The sequence below is a fragment of the Haliaeetus albicilla genome, chromosome 8 (genome assembly GCF_947461875.1).
Source record: "Haliaeetus albicilla chromosome 8, bHalAlb1.1, whole genome shotgun sequence".
Lineage (NCBI taxonomy): Eukaryota > Metazoa > Chordata > Aves > Accipitriformes > Accipitridae > Haliaeetus > Haliaeetus albicilla.
Window position 1 is genome coordinate 39,573,070 of NC_091490.1, and position 17,406 is coordinate 39,590,475.

A 17,406-nucleotide genomic window follows, 5' to 3' on the forward strand; every position below is an offset into this window, starting at 1 on the left:
ATTCCATCAGCTGAGTTATGATAGTCAATACCTCCCGCGGGACAGTCTGGAGTCGCACGATAGATCCGAATTCATCCCTGCCTGCCGTGGCTGCCTGTCAGCGTGGCCTCCCTGCCTGTCCCACGGTGACCAGCCTTCAGCACAGCCGTGGGGGACATCAGTGGCAGTCACAGGTCTCCTTCTCCGACCTATTTTGCTCCTTTTCTTCCAGATGTGGGGACAGAAGTGATGCGGAAAGCGTGATCATCCTCCCTGCCTTCGCGTGGGGGCATTGGGGACCCTCTTCTTCCTCTCTTCCTTAACCCTCTCTTTTGGGCACAGCATGGAGTAGGGACATCAGTGGCCAGGTGTCCCTGTCACCGGCGCTGGGGGGAGGACACCCCCCTCCACAAGGCTTGGGTCCTGGCTGAGCATGAGTGATGTCTGCTGTGGCCAGCCGGGGCAGGAGCTGCCCGGCTGCTCCTCCAGATCCCTGCTCAGGGGTTTCATGCAGCCCCCAGCCCTGTTTGCAGGTGGGGAAACTGAGGCAAAAGATTGGGGTGGCCATCGAGCATCTTCACAGGCACCTGCCGGGCAGGGCCACATCCCCAGCGGAGCAGCAGCAGGATGGGGAAGGCAGCGATGCTGGGGGGAAGGCAGCGGGGGGAACGGGACACGGTCCAGCCCTCGCTCAGGACCCGCTGGAGAGCTGGGCGCTGGTGGAGCCGGCCGGATCCAGCCCTGCAGAGGAGCACGGCCATGGCATCCGCCTCCGCTCACCTCCCAGCCCGGGCAGAGCTAGGATGGAAACTTCTCAACCGCGTATTGAAAAGCTTCGGGGCAGCTCATTGGAAAATTCAGCGGGGAATTCTCCTGTGCACAAAACCCCTCGCTTTGTGCAAATGTTGAAAAATGCAAAAACGCTCCATCAAAACGCTGCCCCGGTGCAGCGGCGATGTCAAATGCTCCGGCCGCCTCCCACCACCACCGTGCCGCTTCTCTCCCTAATTACACCCGGAATCATGTTTTCCAGCCCGTCGTCCGCAGACTACTGGGTGCTGATGGGACCCCTGGGAAATGCGAGGTCGTGCCACGGTGCAGCGCACCCCAGCCCCGTGGGCTCTCTTGGGGCTCAGGGGGAAGTGGTCCCCAAATTGTAATGTTTAGATGACTCAACTGTAAAGAAATCCCGTTCTGGGTGCCCCAGGTCAAGGGTGCTCTTTATCCCCCTGGCAGCAGGCTATGGTCCCCACAGCACAGCAAAGCCTGGGGATGCTTGTGTCTGCCCCAGGGGCTGCGATCCTGCCTGGGGGGGCTTGGAAAAGCTACCTTAAAATCAACCAAAACCCAACCGGGGTCATGAGAGAGCCCTCGGCATGGTGTGTCGGAGGAGACAACACGGTGTCCCCAGCCCCAGGTGGAATCCCCCCCCCAGCGCCACTGCAACCCGCGGCCCAGGATAGCATCCGCCTACGAACAGGAAACCCTCTGTACGTGTTTGCCGGGGCGGGGGGCCCGGGGAATCTCCTCAGAATGGAAAGAAAAGACACCCCCGCACCCAGAGACCATCGTAGCACCTTCTCTGAGGCGGGGGGGGGAATCTCCGGGGGTGCCCTTGACGGGGTGCCCCGGGGGGGCCGGTGGGGACCGTCTTCCCCCACCAGGATGCAGGGATGGAGGTTGCTGCTGGCTGAGAGAGTTTGTGGGTGGGAGAAGGTTAATTGGGGGGGGTGGGGTGCAGATTCTGCTGGGAAAAGGTTGAGGGGAGCCTGGTCCCTGGCTGTGCAGGCAGCTCTGGTCTGGGCAGAGGGACAGGCAGGAGGCTCCAGGGAAGGGGAATGGGGACAGGGGGAAGGAGAGGAGGGAAGGAGTGAGACAGAGAGGAAGAGGGAGAGGGATGGAAGGAAATAGCTATCACGGGAGTTGGGTGCGGAGCAGGGGACAGGGACGGGAGCCTTGCCCATAGGTGCTGTCCGGCATTGCCAAATGGGATGTCCAGCACCTCTTCACAGGTGAAGACGGCAGGGTGTGAGGGCAGTTGTCGAACCTGAGGGTAAATATTCCCCATGGACAAGGAAGGTGGCAGCACCCGTCTAAAGGACTGCCAATATAACCCCTGCCAGCCGGAAAAGTCCCCTCCACCCACCCCAAAAGTGCCGCTGAGGAAGGGACAGGAGGAGAAGGCAGGTTTTTGCCTGGCTGAGCTGGGGGTTTGAATGCTGCTGGGATGTAAACGTGTTGTTAACAGGGCACCTTTCCAGCTTCTTCAAGCTAAACAGCTAAATAAATATGTCCTCACGGTGAGTGAGGCTCAGAAAGTTTCAATTTGCAAACGTGCCCCAAAGTGGAGGTGCTCCGAGCGCCGGGACACCAGGAATGGCAGTGGCCTCTCTGCCTTTGCTGCAGGGGAAGGAGAGGACACGGGCGGTGCCTGTTTGGGACCGGCCAGGGGATTTCCCTTCCCTACACAGATTTCTTCCCTTAGCGGGTTTCGTGATATAATGTCAAGTTTCAGCATCATTTGAGGAGTAATAGAAACCTCCCCGGTGAGATGAGTCCCTGCTCCAGGCTCCTTCCCCCACCGTGGGGCACGGCCATGGGAGAGGATGGTCAGATCCCGGTGGCAACTCTCACCGCAGCCGGAGCTGGCTCAAGCCTCCTCTGCAGCAAAGTGAGGGTTTGCAGTGGGTCCCGTCTCAGCCCCATTTTCCACCCTCCCTCCTTGCAGTCTCAGCCCAGGGAGGGGTTTGGGCACCGCCTGCCCCCCAGCTGCCTCCCCGCTGCCAGATCCAGCCCCACCGACATGGGGAAGATCCAGTTTGGCTCCATCCTTTTCTATGCTGTTCCAGTTCTTGCCATCTGCGTCTGCACCGTGACCTTGTCCCACTGCACGTGGCTCCGGCATGGGTGGAAGATGCTGAAAACTCCCCCAAAACTTGAGCTTGGGCACAGGAGCAAAGACCAACCTGGCTGTGAGCAGGCACCTAAAAACCGACTCGGTGCCCTGGAGAAACTTGGCCCTGAGTGACCTAAGTTTATAGATCAGCTCCCCAGCAAGGGGCTGAGATCTGGATGTGCTTCTCCTGGAAGGACACACGAACCCAGATCGCCTTGTTCCAGAGGGTGCTGGGGGCTGGAGCCAAATGACACCCCCCAAATCCACCTTTCTCTCCCGGCAAGGGCCGAGCAGGGGGATGCCATAGCTCTGCCGGCTCTTGCCCATCCTCTGCCACGGCTGCAGGTGCATCTCCACCGTGTCCTCCCACCCGGCCTGGCCCGTGGCACCGCTTCTCTTTCGCTTCCCTGGGCCGACGCGGCGTGTGGGTGGGGGAGCCGACCGCACTGACACGGTGGTATAATTAGATGCCGGCAACCCCAGGAGCTCACGTCACTTCTGCTGAGAGGAAGGAGAAGCAGAAACTCCTGGGACGGCTGCGCTGCCAGTGAGGGGGGACACACACACGGACTGGGGGGGCTGCATTTCAGTGGCCTGGGGACACGGCAAAGGGCAGCTGCAGGGAGCAGAGCATCCTTCCCCACGCTGTGCCTTGTCCCCACCTGTATGGCAGGGGCAGAGGCTGCTGCTGGGGGCAGGGGGGGTTGTCACAGGGCAATGTCCCTGGGCAGGGAGCAGCCAAAAATCCTGCAGCCCGGCTGTGGGTGCCTGTTCTGCAGCTGAAGATGTCGGTTCCCTCCCTGACGTTTTGCAGGGTGCTCCCCCTCCCCTACATCCGCAGCTTTGCAGGGTCTTTGGGGAACAGGGGGGTGCAGAGGGGAGATGGGACGAAATCCAAAGGCGGGTTAAGGGAGACTGGGGGAGGAGGAGGAGGAGGCTGAAGAGATACTTAGCCCTGGGCATGTGAAAGGACACTGCAGCAAAACCCATCTTCCCCCAGGGCTGTGGCCAGCAGGCTGCAGAGTGGTCTGCTCATGGCGGGGGGGACGGACAAGAGGGGACATGGGCACCCCAGAGCTGGGTTTTGGGCCGTGCCCAAGTGGCAGGGGACATTTCGGACAGAGCAGGGTGCTGTGACTCTGGCTGTGGGCCGGTGGGTTCCCAGCAGCCCTGCCAAAGGCTGGGGACACCTGATGACCCCAGTTGCACCATGGCCCCCTCCCTGTGTCCCCGCAGGGCCCTGTCACCCCCCCGCCTTGGCAATGGGGAGCTTGGGTGCAGCCTTGAGCTGTGGGGAGGTGGGCTGGGGGGGGGGGAGGGCGCAGGAAGCCAGATTAACGGCAGCCAGTCGTGAAATCTAGGGCAGACCCATCTGTCAGGCGTCTCCCATTTGAATCCGGCTGCGATGCCTCCCCCCGCATTGCCCCCACCTCCTGCATCCCCTCCCCAACCCGCTCCCTCCAAACCCGCATCCGGGGGGGCTGCGGGGAGCATCCTCGGTGGGGGAGAGGAAGCTTGGGGTGGCGAAGGGGCTTTTTACCCTTATTAAACCCTGGATGTGTCTTCTGTCCCCCCAGGTAGCCCCTGGCCTGGGCTCCCGGACTCCTCCAACTCAGTTTTTGGACACCCAGGGACTTTCTCCTCTTTTGAGGAAAGCTCCAGGTGAGGGAGTCTGGAGGTGTCATGATAGGTTTTTTTTTAAATCAGGAGCTTAAGGGAGAAAAAAAAAGCACATTTGGAGAGGGGAGAGGAAAGGGCAGAAAACTGACCCCAGCTCTGAACCGCCCACGCGTGCAGCCAAGTCCTGGCTCTGCGGTTCCTGGACAGCCCAAATTTTGAAGCTGCTTTCAAAGCTTTCGGCGACTGGCAGTGTTGGAGCCTCCCCGGGAGCTGCCGGGGAGGGGGTGCAGGGTACCAGCTCTGCCAGCCCCAGGAGGTGCCAGGGATGCCGCCGGCAGGACCACGGGGCTGGAGTACGGAGGAACCGGGGCAGCGAGAGGGGGCTGGGAGTTGGCAGGATCGTGCCCTGACAGCCGAGCCCCACGCTGGCCCCACGTGTTCACACCGGGAGGGGAAGCCCCCGACACCTTGCTCAAACTGTGAAATAGAAAAAAAACTGGTTTTCCAAGAAGCTGCCCCTCTCCCGCAGAGCATCTTGCTCAGATTTTGAGCAAAACTAGGCAAAAAGTGGCTTGGAAAACCCCTGCCATCAGCTCTGCTCGACGCTTGGTGCTGTGGGAAAAGGTGCTTTTTTTATCAAACCCAGCAGGACAGCCAGGTAGAAGGACACAGACCTGTCTGAAATGAAAATATACATCTGGATGTGTGTGTATGTAACCTGGGGCTGCGGGGGCATGTTCACCCGCCTGGGTTTGCAGTGACCTCAGTTTAACTTGGCAGCCGTCAGACGCCTTATCTTATCTCTGCATCGAGCTGTGCTCACAGCTAAACAAGTGCCAAGCGCCTTGGCTTCCCCTGCTCCTGCCTGCTAGGGCACCCACATCATGCAGGCACAGCACCCGTGTGCCCATCGTCGTGGGGAGGGGGGGCAGCTGCTCCGTGCACGGTGCTCAGAGCTGGCACTACAGCTTCCCCCCAGATTAATTCAGGGGAACAGGGAGTGCTCCCATCCCTGCATCCCTCCTCCATCCCTCAGCATCCCGGGAAGGGGAGGTTGAGCTGCCAGGTATCATCCTTGTCTCTATTTTCGTGAGTGGTGAAGCTAAAACCAGCTGCGCTTGAGGTGCCCAGGGCACGAGGGTGCTGTGGTGTGGGCAGCCAGGATGCTCAGGGTTGGGTGATGGGCTGAAGGGCAGAGCCTGGCGTTTATCTCTACTCCTGCCTCCGCATGCATGCTCCCAAAATAAAGCACCAAAGCAAAAAGCTTCACCTGCTCCAACCTGCTGCTCGGCAGGGAGGATGTCACCCTGATTTATAGCTTGCTGTTTTCCTTTCCTGGTAGCTTACAAACCCAAATATTGGCAGGTTTTTTCGCCCAGAGTAGGGGAAGGAGACAGGGATGGGGAGCTCAGGAAAGGAACCTGTGAGGCCCCTGCCCTGCGATGTGCCCCCCACAAGCTGTGCAAGGAGGTTGGGGGGGGGTCATCGGACTTGACTCATCTTTGGTGTAACTAGTTGCCATTTTTTGGGTGCAGCCAGAGCTGGACAGGGGGATGTGCCCCCCCCCAGCCTTGCCTCTGCTGCCTCTGCGGTTTCCCTACCTGCTCCAGGGGCCCCCCAGGCCGGGGTGACAGCGAGACGCAGAAAGCAGGATGTCACCTCAAACCTCAAGAGGAGCTGCCACCGAGGGGGAGGGTGGCCGGGATGCCGAGGCAGGGGTGAGGGGGGGAGGATTTGCAAGTCACCGTATGTAAACATGGGTGCTCCTCTCCCAACCGTCCTCTTCCGCAGCCCCAGTCGCGCAGCTCTTGTGTCCCTGTGGGAACAGGGAATGGTCTCGGTACGCGTGAGCTCCCGGGGGAGTGGGGACACGATCCTTTGCCGGGGCGTATTGGGACCCCTGCCGTGACGATGACTGAAGAAAATGCCCTGATGCCCTCAGGGGTCCTTCTTGGGGTGGTGGCACAAGGGTGTCCCCAGGGTCAGCATAGCACCCCGACCCCTCGTCCCCCTGCCATCCACTGTGAGATGGATATGGTAGCTTTGGGGCAATGGTTGGGGACTCCGTGATCCCCTAAGCTCATTGCGGGGGGCTGGTCTGTCCTCAGGGCTGGGGGGGTAAATTTGGGACTCTGCCCTCAGCCTGCTCTGTTTCTGGGCTCCTCAAGAGCCAGTTTGATTTCAGTTTGTCAGCCATCACCACCGCAAATCCCTTTTGCTCACCCATCATCCACGCAACCCTCCCGCAGCCCCCCTGGGGCACGAGACCCCTGAAAGCTGGGAAACCCGGGACCCCCGACCACATTGGGCTCTTCATCCCCAGACATGGGGCTGGAACACAGCAAGGAGGTAGCCCCACGTCATTCCTAAAACACTCCGTGCTCCACAGAGCCCTGCTGGCTTTAATGGGGCTCAGGAGGGCGTCGGGGAGGGGGACACCCGGGTGTGACAGTGCCCGCTGCAGCTCCATAACTCTGATGCTGCTTGGTGGAGGGGGTCACGGGGAGAGCACCCACCCGCACACCCACCCACAGCACTTGCGTGTGCAAGCACCCACGAGGTACCCCACCTCCCCAGGGACGGGGCATCGGGGCTATGAGCCTCCCCGGGGAAAAGGCAGCGATTCCCTGCTGCCCGACGGCGAGAGGGTGAACACGGAGAGGGCGAAATGGAGGCAACCCTCTGCCTATACCCCCTCCCCGGTCGCCCCCCCCGCGCCCCGGCTCTGGGCTTTACCGGGGAGTTGAAGGTTTCCGGCTTCGCAGGTGCACGGTGGGGCTGAGCGTGGTGGCGGGGGGGGGGGCCCACGGCAGGTGGGGGCCACGGGGGACCGCTGGGTTGTGTCTGTCAGCTCAGCCTGGCTGCGAGGCACCCGCGTGCCACCCCCGGGCATGGGTAGGGGCACCCAGCCCTCAGCCGTGCTGAGGATGAGGACGGTCCCATTGGGGATGGTGGGTCCATTTTCACCAGCCCCATGTGCCCTGCCAGCCCCCAGCCCCACCGTGCCCTGGGCAGGGAGGACCTGGGCAAGCCGAGGGGATGCCGTGGGATGGGGACGAGCTCAGCTCCAGCTCCCCGGGCCCTCGGACGGCAAGCATGGCTTCAGCCTCTGGCCACCAGCTGTCTGGCCACCCTCACCACAGCGGCGTGAGGCAGGAGGGGCCATGGGAGGGGGCTCCCGAGCCTGCGAGCAACAACTTTTGTGGCTTTGAAAGAAAGAAGAAAGCCCTGCATCTCCGGGGAGCAGCTGCTCCTGTTTGCCCGTCTCCTTTCCTGCCTTTTTTTCTTTTTTTCTTGCCTTTTTTTTTTTTTTAAAAAACCTTCTTCTTCTCTCGCCTCGACCACAGCAACGCTAAGATGGAGCTGGTTCCCTCCCATCTAACCAGTACGGGCTCCCTCCGCCTCCCCCAACCTACCACCTCTACCTCAAGGATGACAATGACAGCTGCAGGGGTTGCGGGTGTCCCTTCCCCCTCTTCCGCACCCCTTCCCGTCCCCCTCCTTGTCCCCAGCCCCCCCGTCCACCCCCCAGCCCCAGCAGCGAGCCCCCCAAGCCGGGCTGCCTGGCGGCCCTGCAGCCTTTCGCCTTGACATTTGAAAAATGCCAGGCTGAGCCGGGAGACGGCAGCTGCAGGGTGGCACCCGGCCAACTATTTCGTTTTGGGTGGGTTTCGGTTTGTTTTCTGTGGCGGACACCACTGACAGGAATGAAAGGGGAAGGCTGCGTCCCGGTTTTCGCCCTCCGGGTTTGGGGGCCGTGGTGGGGGCTGCTGGGGGGGGACGTGGCACCCGCGGGCAGCTCAGTGGCAGGGTTTGATCTGGCAAATGGGGACTGAGCCCGTGCCCAAGGACTGGTGGTCCTTTGGCTGGTGCATCACTTGAATAGCTCAGCGGTCCGGCTGCCCCCACTGCCCCAAACCCTCGGGGTACCCATGTGTCATCCCCCCAGTTTGGGGTCCCCACCATCATGGTGTCCAAGGGTCCCCGCCTCGGTTGGGTCCTGGCTCCCGGCACACACATGGGGTGGGAAGAGATGGATGGACAAAGTGTTATTCAGTGTCCAGCTCTCCCGGGAGTTTGGCCGGGATCAGGACAGGGGAATCCTGACAGGGTCAGACACTGGGTCCCCGTGGAGACACAGCCCTGGCTGGGCCAGGGTGCTGCTGGGGGAGCCCCACCACACAGGACCACTCGGGAAAGAGTCACCCCCTGGCTGGGGTGTCCCCAGTCCCTCTTTGGCCCCTGGAGAGATGGAGAGCCAGCACGGCCCCAGCACAGGTCTCAGTGCCAGTGGGTACCGCAGGGGACGGCACTGACGCGCTGCCGGTTGGTTGGGGGTTTGCTGGGGGATGTGGCACAGGGGGAGGGGGAAGGGAGAGGCTATTTTTTCCCCCCCATTGCAGGTACCCAAGTCCCCCAGCTGCCGCCTTGCCTTGGCGATGGGCAACGCCAGCCGGGCTGGCACGAGGGATGGGGACGTTGTGCCCTGTGCCCTCCTCTGTCCGGGGCAGGGGACTGCAGCAGGCAGCAAGGACAACGCTTTGATACTCATATTTTATATTCATGTAAGCAACATAAATCCGCCTGGCTGCTCTTTCCCTGACAATAGAATTCATTATGATGGAAATATCCTCCGGAGGACTGCAGCTTAATTACCTCCTGATTTGCATTTTTGCATATTAATGACTGCAGAGCTGCTAATTTTGCTGCATTATTTTAAAGGCAAAGCAACCCTGCTCCTCTGTTGTCTCGCCTGCCATTTTCTTTTCCCCTCACTTTCTCCCCGTTAGGGCCGGAGGCGGCACAGCCTCGGGCTCAGCAAGTGCCTCTTCGGTCGTGACCCCAGCGCCACGGCCCAGCTCCGTCCCAGTGCCACCGTTGGAAATGTCAGGCCTTCCTCATTAGCAGGGTGCCCTTGTCGGTTGTTCGGGCCACCCAGCACCGCGGGATGTCCCTTACGTGGGATGCCCCAGGCCGGGTGCCCTCGCGGGGTGTCCTGGGGATGCGCCTGGCTCCTTGGCGAGCGTTGAGGGCAGCGTGGCCGCCTGCGTCCTCCGCGCTCCAGACTATTGTTCTGGTGGCGGCTTTTTGGGCAGCGGTGTCACCGCGTGTTACTTCCACTCCACAGCTCCAACCGCAACAGGCTGGGGAGGAATAGGGGGGGGTTTGCCTTCTCTCGCTGCCCTCTGGCCTCAGTCGCTCGCCAGCCCTGCATCCCTGCTCCCGCTGACACCCCCGGACAGGGCAGGGTGCCGGGCTGGGCATGGAGGTGCCACCTCCCGAAATAACTGATGGGAAGAGGAAGGATCCAGGAGAGGGATGGCTGAGCCCTCTCTTGCTTCTCTACAGGCCCTGCGGGCAGCGAGGCGCCGTGCAGCCCTGGGGTAACGGGCAGGACGGGCACTGTCCGATGGCTGCCCAGGTTGGAGGTGCTTTGCCCCTGGTCCAGCTTCCCTGGTGGCAGTGAACCCCACCCTGTGGGTCACTGTTGGTGTTTAGGGCTTCCCATCCTGGCTGCCAGGATCCAGCTGAACCCCAGGCATGACCCACTGCCCCGTCCCCAAATGTGCCCTCACCCCAGGCCTTGGGGCCGGCGTTGAGTTTCGCTCCTATTCCACGTCTCACCCCACGTCAGAGGGGCAGAAGCAGAACTGAGGGCTTCCCATCCCAGCTGAAGCCCATGGTGTGGCTACACGTCCCCGATGGCAGTCTGACCCAGGTGCCACCAACCCGGGGCTGCCCAGGGTGACTCAGCCTGCCAGATGCCACCAAGGGCCCAGTGCAGGGAGAGCCTGGGGGTGTCACACGCCTATGGGATGCTGAGCATCAGCCCAGCATTAGGCAGTGGGGTGGGCAGGGCAGGGAGAGCAGGGGGGTACAGGGTCAGGGCTAGGGCTGGGGACAGGGCTGGGGACAGGGACAGGGAGAGGATCAGGGCTGGGGACAGGGACAGGGCTGGGGACAGGGACAGGGAGAGGATCAGGGCTGGGGACAGGGACAGGGCTGGGGACAGGGACAGGGAGAGGATCAGGGCTGGAGACAGGGACAGGGCTGGGGACAGGGACAGGGCTGGAGGCAGGGACAGGTCTGGGGACAGGGCTGGAGGCAGGGACAGGGAGAGGATCAGGGCTGGGGACAGAGCTGGGGCTGGGGGCACGGACAGGGACAGGGTCGGAGCTGGGGCTGGGGACAGGGACAAGGTTGGGGACAGGGCTGGGGCTGGGGACAGGGAGAGGATCAGGGCTGGGGACAGAGCTGGGTACAGGGACAGGGCTGGGTACAGGGACAGGGCTGGGAACAGGGACAGGGCTGGAGGCAGGGACAGGGAGAGGATCAGGGCTGGGGACAGAGCTGGGGCTGGGGACAGGGACAGGGACAGGGTCGGGGCTGGGGACAGGGAGAGTGTTGGGGACAGGGCTGGGGCTGGGGACAGGGAGAGGATCAGGGCTGGGGACAGAGCTGGGTACAGGGACAGGGCTGGGTACAGGGACAGGGCTGGGAACAGGGACAGGGCTGGAGGCAGGGACAGGGAGAGGATCAGGGCTGGGGACAGAGCTGGGGCTGGGAACAGGGACAGGGACAGGGTCGGGGCTGGGGACAGGGAGAGTGTTGGGGACAGGGCTGGGGACGGGGACAGGGTTGGGGACAGGGACAGGGTTGGGGACAGGGCTGGAGGCAGGGACAGGGAGAGGATCGGGGCTGGGGACAGGGACAGGGAGAGGGTTGGGGCTGGGGACAGGGAGAGGATCGGGGCTGGGGACAGGGACAGGGAGAGGGTTGGGGCTGGGGACAGGGAGAGGGTTGGGGCTGGGGACAGGGACAGGATCGGGGCTGGGGACAGGGACAGGGAGAGGGTCGGGGCTGGGGACAGGGACAGGGCTGGGGACAGGGACAGGGAGAGGGTCGGGGCTGGGGACAGGGACAGGGCTGGGGACAGGGAGAGGCTCGGGGCTGGGTCCGCACCGGTTCGATCCGCGGCCCGGCCCGGGAGGGCTCGTGGCTCCACCTGGCGGCCGACGGGCGCACTGCGGGGGCGCGGGGCCGGGGGTGCAGTGGGAGCCCGTGGGTGCCGGGGAGGGGACTCGGGGGGTGGACGACAGTGGGAGCCCCTGAGTGCTGGGGAGGGGACCCAGGGAGGCGGGGCAGTGGGACCCGCTGGGTGCAGGGAAGGGCACCCCGGGGGAGGGGGGGGGGCAGTGGGAACCCCGGTAGCGACCCGTGGGTGCGTGGGGCAGGACCCCAGTGGGTGCCCCCTGCGCACCCTGGCGCGGCTCCAGCGGGAGCGGGGCCACCCGGGGGCTCCCCCCGAAGGCGGCTCGGATGACTTTAACCCCAGGCTCCTCCCGCAGCTCCCGCCCCCCCGCCCCGTTCCCTTCACCCTGGGGACGTGTCCCCCCCGGGAGGGGGTGACAGCGGCCCCACGCAGGATCCAGCCCACCCGGGCGCTGTACCGGGATGCCTGGGCCGCCCCCCCCCGCCCAGCTTCTCCCCTCGGGTGGCTGCGCCACGACACGCGGGCCCCCGTGTCCTGCTCCCAGCCCAAGCGCCTCCCGGATTGCTCCCCCCCCACGGGTGGACGGGGGGCACGGGGACAGCGCGGTGCCCTCGGCGGGGCCGGGCTGGTCCTGCCCGCTAGAGGGCAGCGGGAGCCCAGGAATTGGGGTCCCCGGGCGACACCCGCCCCCTGCACCCCTCCACCCACCACCCTGCACCCCCCCTTCATCCTGCACCCCCTCCATCCACTCCCCTGCGCCTGCCCTGCGTGTCCCCCCTCCTTCATCCTGCACCCCTCCATCCTGTCCTGCACCCCCCACTCTCCACCCAAACCTCCACCCTCCACCTCTTCCCCCTTCCCCTTCCACGCCACTCCACAACCCCGCTCCCCCCCCCCCCCCCGGCCTTTCTTCCCTCCCATCCGAGGCCAACACTCGTGGGTTCCTTCTGCACCGCACAGGCATCCCTCTGTGCCTCAGTTTCCCCAGCGAGCACACCACACCAACCCTCACCGGTGACTTCTTCCACCCCCCCGTCCTGCTCCCTTCGAAAGGGACTTGCCCCTCGGGGTGCCACCCGGGGCTGGGAATTTAACCCTTGCCCTCCCCATACCAGTAACATCCCACTAACGCACCAGCCTTGACACGCTGACCTGTCCCAGCACCCCCCCTGCATCCCGGAGCCCCCCCAGTCATCCCTAGGGACCGCTGGTGTCACCGTGGCAACCAGTGATGGTCAGCAGCCGGTGACCCAGGCGCCCTGGAGTAAGCCCTGGCCCTGGCCAGGGTCACCGGGGTCAATCAATCTCATTGCTATGCACAGAGCCCTTCGTTACCACCAGCGCTGGTAACGAGTGCCAGGGCTGGCAAAGCACAGGAAAGGGAGAGAAAAAAGGACAAAACGGGGGAAAAAATATATATATATACAAGGGATTCAAAGAATTTTGTTTCAAAAGCTTGTCCCAGTCCCTCCCAGTCCTCGCCCCATTAGGGGACCCCCGAGATGGGTCCCTCCAGAGCTCTGCAGGGCCCTTAGGGCTGTGGGGGTCTTGGGGCCGGGCAGGGATGTGCCTGGGTGGGTCTCCCTGGGCAGGGTGGGGGGGTCTGGGTGCCCAGGGTCGGGTAGTGGTGGAGGGGAGGCCATGCTGCCCGGTACACCGGCGTCTGAGGGCTGTCGGTTCCCGAAACCCCCTGCCCATGCGGGTGAGCCCGCTCCCACCGGCGTTACCGCATCCTGCCGGAGAGCGTCAGCAGGCGGCTGCGGGAAGGGGCAGGGGAGAGGGGGGGCTTTGCTGCACCTCACCAGCCTCCTCCTGCCCCATCCCAGAGGAGATGGGGGGCAGGCAGCCAGGTGCCCCTCAGCAATGGGGACATCACCCTGGGGAGGGCTTCGGGGGGTCCCCGCTCGCTGAATAGGCAAGCTGATGGCAGCCTTCCTCCACCCCCGTTGCTCTGAGTCTTCCGTCCTGCCGTCCGCATCCAGTCCTGGGCTGGGAGCCGCAGCTGTGGGGTCTCCTGGCCTGGCTGAGGCCCAGCAGACTCATCTCCCCGGTGGGATCCCTGCCCACACCTCCTGCTTGCCCTGCCCCGGCACTCAGTTGAGTTCGATCAGCCGCTGCCGGGCTGTGCTGGGATGACTCTGGGCAGCAGAACCCCCCGCCCCAGCTCCCAGGCAGGGGGATGGGATGGGGCACCAAAATCTTCCCCAAAATGGGGTCCTGCTCCTCGGGAGCACCCCAGCCTGGCAGGGAGGGCATCCCTGGAGGCTGTTCAAGAGACCAACTGGGTGGGACCCCCAACTTCTTGGGCAACCTCCCATCGTGAGATGCTCTGCGGTACAGGGGGGCAGCCACCCCTGGACAAGGTCTCAGCCAAAAAAGCCGCCAGGTCCCAGCAGATTCTGCTCAGGGCAGCCTAGCCCTGAATTGCCACTTTGGGGACGGGGCAGCAGCCACCCCTGGAGCTCTGCCACTGCCCACTGTGCCCCCCCCCAGCTCGCCCGCTGCTCCGGTCTGTGGCTGGAGCCTGTGGAGGACAGACACGGCGTCTCCAGCGCGCAACCACACTCACCTCGGAGAGGGGGGCTGCTGGGAAAAGGCTCCCCCCGCCTCTGCCGGGTCACCCGCAGGCAGGGGCATTGCCAGGATTTACCGGTACTGGGTTGACAGCACCGTCTCAGGGCCTTCCCAGTTCCTCCAGGGCCTCCCCAGGAAGGCAGGGGGTCCGAGCCCGTTGGGGGTCCCATGTCCTAGCTGCGGTGACATCCCAGCCACTCGATGCTCCTGGGGACCCCTCCATCCCTCTGCCGAGGTATGACGGACCAGCAGGGTGGGAGCTGGGTGCCAGCAGTTGCTTTTTACCCCCCGTAACATTGCCCCAAGTTCCCATTTTGGCTTCAGCCCCGACAGGGACACTGGGGATCCCCCCCAGGACCAGCAGTGCCAGGATGCTCCTGCGCCGGCTCCCCCCCCCCAGCATCCCACCTGGAGCTGCACATGAATGGCAACGAAGGCAGATTGTAGCTGACGGCTGGAAGATGGATTTATTGCAATGATGCAAAAATTAGTTTATAGAATATATATAAATAAAGATTTCCTTCCTTGATGGGCGAACTCAGCACAGCAGCAGCTCTTCTGGCAGGATTTATTAATCACTCCAGCGTGCTGCTTGTGCAGTGGCAAGTATTTCCCTAGGCAAATAGGGCCGGCGGTGCCCCAGAGGGGGCAAACAATCCTCGATTTTAGCTCTCTCCTCAGCCCAGGACCACTTATTGCTGCTGTGAACAGGCCTGGCAACAAACCAGGGCAGCCTGGCAGAGCTCAGCCTGAAACCAGCTGGAAGGGAGGCATCCTGCTAGTGAAACATGGGGAAACTGAGGCATGGATGCAGCGTGACTTGTCTGGAGCCAAAGAGAACTGGAGGAAGGATACGGGAGCCTGTGCTGGCTGGAACGTAAAAGGGGAATGTGCTTTCTCTTGGATATGGGAGGAGAAGACAGTTGTCCTGGTGGGGACTGTCCCCTGCCAGACCCCCTGCACCTGCCCTAGATGCCACCTCCCAGTCCCCCCGCTTTGTCAGAAAAGGAGGAAGCCCCCCCAGGCCGCCTGCACCCCCGTTACCACCCATCTCCCAACCAGCATCGCCCCATCCCGCGGGGGAACCGAGGCACGGGAGGCACAGTGGCAGGGGTGACAGCGGGGGCCACCGGGTCCCTCGGTTGCCCCGTGGGGCGCCGGGCGCAGGCGGGGTGCTGGCTGCTGCTCTCTGTGTCTCCTTGTTGTGCGGTCGATCCCCAGACAGACTCCTCGCCTTGCTGCGTGTGCTCTTTCGAGCCCATTGATTTCCCTGAGTAAGTGAGTTTGTATGGATCATGCAGCATGCAGCCCGGGCTGCCCAGCGGTGCAGCAGCCGGCGGGGGGGAGGGCGTGCGAGGGAGGGGGAACCGGGGAGAGAGCAGAGCCGATCAATATGGACAGTGTGAAGTGAATTAATGGAAGACGTAGAGGCTGGCTGACAGTGCTGCCGAGGCCGGGCTGCCCTTCGGGGGCTGCTTGAAGGCAGCTGGCGATGCCGTGAGGGGTCCCCGGGGACCCTGGCTTCAATCCTGCCCGGGGGCCGAGGGACACCAGTGGGGCAGGGGACTGCCACGGGGACCTTGTGGCTTTAGAGCTTCTCCCCGACAAGAAATTTGGGATCCTCTGGTTCCCGAGACAGCCCCGTGCGCCTGAGCCCCAGCTCTGCCAGGGCAGCACCGTGCCCGGGACACCGTAGGGTGCCCAGCTCTACAAGAGCATCTGTAGCCATTTCCCCACAGCCAGGCATCTTGGCTTTAAAAAAAAATGATATTTTCTTGTGGCAAACAAAAAGCTCTCAGGGAGGCTGTTTGGTCAGGATTTTCATGAAAACATTTGGTGGGGTGTGTTGAAAATAAAAGGACAGAAAAAAAACCCAGCTTCCAATTAAAATCTGTTATCTTTTCTTTCAAGAGGGCTCCCCATACGCAGAGAAGCCGAGTGGAACCGGGACCCTGCTTACAACCAGCCTGGAGCAAGCACGAATGTTTCTGACGTCTCCTTTGCCTTTGCAGAACGTTTGGCGGTGAGCTTGAAAAAAGGCAAAGGCTCAAAAATCCCCCCAAAATGCGCTTCCCACAGTGCCGAGGGGCCAGGAGCAGCATGGGGCAGCCGCTAGCAGCAGCATTTCTCTTTTGCAGGTCATGGCCGTTTGCTGCTCTGCCCTGGGTGCTGGTGGGCGATTCCTAGTACTGGTAATGCGAGTTAAACTGAACCACCTGCCACACAATGATCAGTGTAGAAATCTCCCAAACTCCATCCAAGATGAGACAATTTGCAGTCCCTGCCACTTGCTGAGGTGCATCAGGGTCTTAGGGCATAATTTCTCTTCCCCTTCCTGGTATGTCTTTGCTGGGATTGAGATATACAGGAAGCAAGCTTGGCTGGCATCATTAGGTTTCAGTGTTAACAAACTTAGGGAATGGAGGGATTCCTACCAAAATAGACTCATGTGGGGATTGTCTGACTTCTTTTGCTCAGGCTGCACAATGAGGGGCTTGGGAGGCACCGCAGCCACCTGAGAAAGAATCTCCAGGTCCTGCTGCTTCTTTTTTGCTTTTATAATGGGAGCAAAGCGGGTGAGCTGGGCTCAGGGGAGCATCAGCAGAGCCTGTCTGTAAACCTACTCCAGCCGGGACCACAGGTGCTCGAGGAAGGGAATGGCGCCTTGAGGGCACAGCGTTGGGTCTGGTAATTCACGATGCAGAATGGGATTTGTTACAGTGATGCCCGTGTGTGCAGTCCTGTGCAAAGTTGCTCTCAGGAGGTTTTTCCCTGGTGGGGGGATTAAAGCCAGCGAGGGCTGTGGGGAGGCGATTGCCATTTCTGGGGCTTTTGGAGCTTTTTCCCCCTTGTTGTTTTAGGAAGAGGAAAAGCTATTGCTAGAGATGCTTCTGGAGCTGAGCTGGAAACGCGCCCTGGGGCTTTCTGTGGCACCTGGGGGTCCCAGGTGCTTTGGCAGAGGAGGGGCAGCTCCCCACGGGTTTGCCTAAGGACATGGGCTGGCAGGGTGCTGAGGTCCCCCATGCGACCCATGCCCATCCCCAAGCCCACTGTGATGGGAGCAGGGAGCTGCTGGGCAGGGGCTGGAGTGGCTTCAGGTGCTGCCTGATCCTGTGTTCCAGTTGCAGCCCGGACACCATCGGCTCCCGGGAACTGGAGCGATGGCAAATCCTTTTGAGCAGGTGGGTTGACAGACCACGACCTGCTTTTTGCACGCTTTGCCCACTGCTAGCGTGAACGTGTGTGTGTGTGGGGGGAGGCTGCCCTTGGGGATGCTGTGGTGGTTGAGGAGGGGAAAGCCGTGTCAATGGTGGAGCTGCAGAGCAGGGAAGAAAAGATGCCG

General features: G+C 62.4%; 1 protein-coding gene across 1 annotated transcript; it reads right to left on the reverse strand.

The window, feature by feature from the left end:
- Positions 1-10,304: 10,304 nt before the first annotated feature.
- LOC138686631 (MAPK-interacting and spindle-stabilizing protein-like) lies at positions 10,305-14,252 on the reverse strand. Its single transcript, XM_069790731.1, has 4 exons — positions 14,140-14,252; positions 13,217-13,246; positions 11,502-12,127; positions 10,305-10,450 (listed from the first exon to the last, which is right to left on the reverse strand). The coding sequence occupies exons 1-4, from the start codon at positions 14,250-14,252 to the stop codon at positions 10,305-10,307; spliced, it is 915 nt and encodes a 304-aa protein (XP_069646832.1).
- Between the last annotated feature and the right edge of the window lie 3,154 nt (positions 14,253-17,406).

Coding starts and splice junctions, on each gene's coding strand:
- LOC138686631 (XM_069790731.1), bottom strand. CDS start 14,252: ATGTCACCGCAGCTAGGACATGGGACCCCCAACGGGCTCGGACCCCCT. Junction 13,247..14,139: donor GTGCTGTCAACCCAGTACCG/GTAAATCCTGGC, acceptor CCCTTCCCGCAG/CCGCCTGCTGACGCTCTCCG. Junction 10,451..11,501: donor GTGCGCCCGTCGGCCGCCAG/GTGGAGCCACGA, acceptor CCCTGTCCCCAG/CCCTGTCCCTGTCCCCAGCC.